The 5964-nt window shown below is 39.3% G+C and overlaps 1 protein-coding gene across 1 annotated transcript in view; it reads right to left on the reverse strand.

The window, feature by feature from the left end:
- Positions 1 to 4050, reverse strand: part of LOC109824429 (cytochrome c) — a 4647-nt gene extending 597 nt beyond the window's left edge. The window contains exons 1-2 of the mRNA XM_020391026.1: positions 3838 to 4050; positions 3563 to 3696 (exon numbers count right to left, since the gene is read on the reverse strand). Coding sequence (XP_020246615.1) covers positions 3563 to 3696; positions 3838 to 3949 — 246 coding nt within the window. The 5' untranslated portion in view covers positions 3950 to 4050. The remainder of the gene's footprint in view (positions 1 to 3562; positions 3697 to 3837) is intronic.

A 5964-nucleotide genomic window follows, 5' to 3' on the forward strand; every position in this document is an offset into this window, starting at 1 on the left:
ATATTTGGGGTAAAATGAGAATAACCAGATTGGTAATTCCTAAGGAGAAACCAGCAAATGTGTACAGATTATGACTTAATGCACAATAGGACAAAGCATAAGGTCAAAAAAACGAGAAAGGTGGAAACTTAGAGAAAGGCAAGATATTGTAAAAAAAAACTTCTTATGCTAGGAATATGATATGCATAGAAGACATGTAGAGAGTGAAGTGTGCATCCAACTAATAATGATCATAACTCCATACAAACTTTTATAGCTAATGAAATATTTAAAAAATAATGTATCTTTCATCTCTGGGCATGGAGGTGTGTCTGTTTGCACAAAAGCGAAAACTGAAAGCAACACTTCTAGCACTTTAGATGTTTATTTCGTTGAAAGTATCTGTGAGAGAAATGAAACAAAAAAGAAAGTGGCACATAACATAAGCACATAGTTTCCTTACTGCATGAAAGAGCCCAAAGTCATCCTAAAAGTGGAAACTTGGGGACTACCCTTAACTAAAATGTTTTCTTTATTAACAATCCTTTAGAGTATAATATGATTTTTAAATAATTAAATAAAATGATACTACCACATCATACTAACTATTCTAGTTTCAATAATAATTTGTTCTGCAAACAAATGTGTTTCACTTGCATGCTGATGTGCTGTGGATACACTTACGCACTCTCAATTCACTTTCAGGTTGCCAAGCACCCCCTGAGGTCCAATTTCAAAAGACAGCACCTTTTGTTCTATAAGTTCAACACCATTCAGAATAACTGAATCAACTACATCAATCCTTTTTCCTTTATCAGCTCTGTGAAAGACTTTCTGTTGCAGAGGTAAATATCATGTATCTAATTCCCCTATCGCCAACCCATCTTCTTTGGTCTATCTCATCTAGTTGGTGTTCTATGAATAAGAACCCTACTACCCTAGCCCCCATTCTCAGGAAACAATACCTTGTTCTATAAGAAAAAGGGGGAGAAAGCCTAGCAGTTTCAATGCACATGCCCAATCGATACAAACATGACGGGACAAAAAGAAAGCAAATCTTGTCCGACTTGAAACTATCTATAGCAAGGATACTTGTATGTTGCACTGAACATGTATCGGAATACTTATATTTTTAGCATTCACAGAGCGTTGATGTTAAATCTATTAAAATTGAATGTATGAGCGATTGAATCATAAAAGTATCATACCATCCACATCAGGCGTGCAAAGCTCATAACCAATGAAAATTTTAAATCCCACATATTGACACTTCTTATATTGACTATAGATTAAATAGCTTCACCAAACAAAGTGCCTCCTGGACAATAAAATATTGTGCCTGCAGTCTCTTATGACAAGACAGCAGAAAACCCACTCTGTTGCGTATGATTAACAAAGTGAGAATAAAGATTGCCAATCCTGCAAACCCTGTTTGAGGAGTACAACTTTTTTGTATAGGTGGTTTAACAATAATAAGTGACCATGGAATGGGTCAAAGGGGAAATCAGATGGATATGCATCCGCAATGTTGGGCGATAAGATAAGCACATTCAGATGGATGAGAGACAACAAATATAAGATAACAAATGAGCGTTTGCAAAAAAGGCCCAAAGTTGCTTGAATAGAGGATGAGAAATGATCATTTAATATTGATAAGACCAAACCATTAGCAGCTTGAGAGAACGACTACAAGGGAAGACCAAATAATAGATTATAGTTAAAAAAAGGTAATATTTCTGTAGAAATTATAAACAACAAAGGAAATGGCTAGGTGACACATTTGAATACGGAAAAAAGATTCACTTTCCAATAAGAAGGTTTAGGAATGAGTGACAAGAAGCATAGTATACAGACAATAATGTGAGAAAGTCGAGATGAAAACATTTATCTAATCGAGGATAGCAGGGCATCTTTCCACAACTGGACATGGTCAACCAAAATCAATGGATGTGCTAGAAAATGGAAGAATTATGGTTGGAGAAGCATTCTAGCTTTGATGACATAACAGTATTCGCGCTAAATGGCAACATAACAAGAATGCTTGTTGATTCCATCTTATGTTAGTTTATTTTATTTTAACATCAAAATGTAACCATGCTTTCTTTTATCTTCTTGACAAAACAAAGATGATATAAATCATTCAGTCGTCTTTGTCACAACTTCTCAGTAAAACACTGATGCAGCCAATGAGGAAGAAATCTAATAGCCAAAAGCATGTAAATGATGCAGCTTAGTGTTCCATAGAGAGCAAATCAAACACAAAAAAGAAAAAGCAGCAGGTAAGCCTGCAGGCTGACATCTACTATGTTAAGAGAACCCGACATGAGCATTGAAATACTAGATTATACTATCCAGCCATGTTAGTTTTCCATAGAGCAAACCAAACACAAAACAATCTAGAACCTAACATAAACTGATAAACACATGACAACATTAATTAAGAGAACCCGACATGAGCATTGAAATACTAAACTATACTATCTAGCCATGTTAATAACAATATAAAAGGATATCTACTGTTTTATCATCATCGACAATCAAGATAGATTCCACTATGGCACAAGATTCAAGGGGTAAGGTTATATGGTCGACTGTAGATATGTAGACCACAATGTTTTTAGCTAATACTGCAAAACAAGTGAGTTGAGAGACCAACAACGCAAGTACATAGAATAAAAATATAATATCAACTCAAGGTATTTATCTCCCACTTCTACCAGACCAGAAACTACATGGATACATACATATAAGCACTAAATCCCGACACTACAAGACTAGTATTGAGTCCCAAATTATAGTTTCTATCCACATTAATACTTCTAGGACATCATGCAATAATAAACAAGGGTAACATTTTCATCATTAATTGGAGCCAACTATATCACAAGAACAGCTTCATTTGATGTATCAACAAATATGGATTCACGTCAACAGAAAACTCTTTCAACTTATAAAGCTTTGTAGCTACTTCTAGAAGAACATGTGAACAAGACAGGAACCAAGGAAGTCTGGGTACAACATTTATAGTCGAAATTACTTCTAACCCATAAGACACCAACTACAGACACCAAATATATGCATACATGGACAAGTACATGTTACGTGCATTCATATCAATGCGTGCGTGTAGAACTACATGCATATATAGACAAACAAATATCAGATAATATCAACTAGCCTATGTATCCAAAATCTATGCAAAGTCTTGGTTTCCTAAGTTACTGCTAACATGCACCAGTAGTGATCAATTTTGGTCTAGTTCTCGAGCAGCCCCTTTTTCCCCCTTTTTTTCTTTCTTTATTTTTTTTTTCCATTTATCTCATTCCTTTTTTCTTCCTTTTTCTTTCTTCCATTTTTTAAATAGTAATGAATCTAATCTACGGTAAATGACATATTCTAACATTAAAGGTGTTCATTAAAGGTGTTCACATTAGTCTAAATTAAGTCTTGGGTTAACTCACTGGGTATCATTAATTCACTTCTCTTCGTTTAACACCAATTTAATGTAGCCAAATATGTTCATGATGTTCTCCTCAAATCCCTAAAAAGAAAAAAATGAAACTTTTGAAAAAAAAGGCATTACCTTCTTAGGATTGAGCAGGTAATCATACAAAGTGTTCTCCTCCCAAATCACAGCCATGTTCTTGTTCGCCGCAGAATACGAGTACCCCTGAGTCGTCCCAGACTGCCTCCCAAACAACCCGTTCAAATTAGGACCTACAATTTCCATAAAAAAAAAGCTATTAGGGTTTCAACACACAACAAAAATCCAAGGATATCCCAAAACGAAGCACGAAGAAAGTCTCGGATCGGATCTCGGATCGAACGAATTAGGGTTTCGGCGGAGGGATTCGGGACCTTGTTTGTGGCCGGCCCCTTTGTCGACGGTGTGGCACTGAGCGCACTTCATCTTGAAGATCTTCTCCCCTGACTTCGCGTCGCCGGGGGGAGCTTCAGCAAACGACGCCATGGCTAGGGTTAGGGTTTCCGCTCTTTTTTTTTTTCCTTGTTTTTCTTTTGTTTTTTTGTTTTGTTAGGAAAAAGTGGTAGAAGCTCGATTCTTGGAAAATAGAAAGAAGCTTCTTGCTGTCCAAGGTTATATTGTGGGAAGTCACGAAAGTACCCTTGATTCTGGAAGGCTCGCTGATGATTGGGTCAGGGGCAGTTTCGGTAGTTCGTAACGAGCCTCGGCGGCGAGGTTTTCGCTTTTTTTTGGAACAGGCGTGTGTTGAGCAGGCGGCCCCTGTCTCGGCCGTCTGATGGATGGTATGGGCCTGCGGTGTATCGTGTGAACACGTCGCCTCTATTTTCCAAGGCACTTTCCAGTTTATTCAAACGACTTAGGAATTTATTTTCAAAAATCGACCAATTTCAGATTTATTTTTAAATTTCGATCTAGTTTCAGCCAGGTGGCTGAAACTGGATCGAAATGTGCGAATAAAGTTGAAGAACTTCACGGGATTTAGAATCTCGTGAAGTTCAGTCCTTAATTAAACTTCACGGGATTCTAAATCCTGTGAAGTTTAGAATTAGCCTAACTCCACGGGATTTTAAATCCCGAGGAGTTCAATATGATATGGTCGCTATAGTTGGCCAAGCGGTTAGCTCAAAGAGAGCTAAACGTCAATCATCCAAGCGGAATTGAGTTCTAATCTCATCCCAACATATATTTTTCCTTGAACATTTAAAAAAATTTACAGGCTAGGATTCAAACCATTGTTTGCGGAAAAAGTCGCTGTATTCATTGCTGCATTCATTACAACTTTGATCGTTACAATGAAATAAAAAAATAGTCTTTTTATAAGACCGATACACAATGAAAACAAAATAAATGCAACTCCTTTCAAACAAACACAAGAGCTGTTTGTCATCTCTTGCTTGCGTGGGTCTTTGGCCTGTGACGGGGATGTTGATATCCGTGGACCACCGGGGCACTCAGATCTGGTCCGGATAAATCGGACAGAGTTTCGTCTATCCGCGAAGGGATATAGAAACTTCTAACCCAGAAATATCGGACAGAGCTTCGTCTATCCGCTAAGGGATATAGAAGCTATAAGCGTATACCTCGGCTAAAGCGAGGTATTAGCTCTTCTTAGTATTAACGCTAAAAGCTAATACTAAGGCTCGGACGGGTGATGAAGGCTCTGATCAAGACCTCTCCTCCTCTTGTTGAAGCTCACGGGCACTCTTCACTGCAGCAGGGCTTCGCCAAGCTCTCCAAAAATCCCCCTCCTCTCTCTCTAGCCTTGCTCCAAGACAAAAGAATTCCAGCCCCTTGAATGAGGACCCAAGGGGTCTATTTATAGGCAAATGGAGTGAGTGGGGGTAGGTAGGGGGTGTGGACACCCCTTGGTGTCTCGGCCAGGCCGAGACACCCTAGGGTGTCTCGGCTTGGCCGAGACACCCCTGGGGTGTCTTGGTTCGTTGTTCCGAAATCCTATCAGCTCACGTAGTTCGTCGATTCACTTCAATCGTTCATCGACGTCGATTAGGCTCATGTGGATCGGATGGGGATGTTCATTGTCGCTCATTAACACTGAACCGGTTGTGGAGAACTATAGGCAATTTTTGATGCCTACAGATACCCCCTCCAAAGTGTTCCGGACTCGTTTCTTTTATAGAAGAGGCCGGAATACTTTGGATGTGATTGGTCTAGCCTTCAGTCGGCATCAGGACCTGTAGTTAGCTTCAACTCTTGGCTCCTTCGATTTTCGGTCTGTTCGATGCTTTGACGAATAGCCGAAGTTTTTCCGGCATTGCGTTTATCGCTTGGCCGTCGTCAGAGTCTCGAGTCTGCAGCTGGTGAATTGAGTTTGGCTCTTGTCATTGAGTTGACTTTGAATTACCTCCGCCACATTGTGCTGGCTTAGGGTTTCGGATCCCCGTGTGTTGGCTTTTTGTCGCAACGCTTTGACCGGCGTTGACCTAGGGTTACGCGTTGACCGGCGTCCACCCTAGGGTTTTGATTCGTCGAACGTTGACTTT

This window comes from Asparagus officinalis, chromosome 9, assembly GCF_001876935.1.
Source record: "Asparagus officinalis chromosome 9, Aspof.V1, whole genome shotgun sequence".
Lineage (NCBI taxonomy): Eukaryota > Viridiplantae > Streptophyta > Magnoliopsida > Asparagales > Asparagaceae > Asparagus > Asparagus officinalis.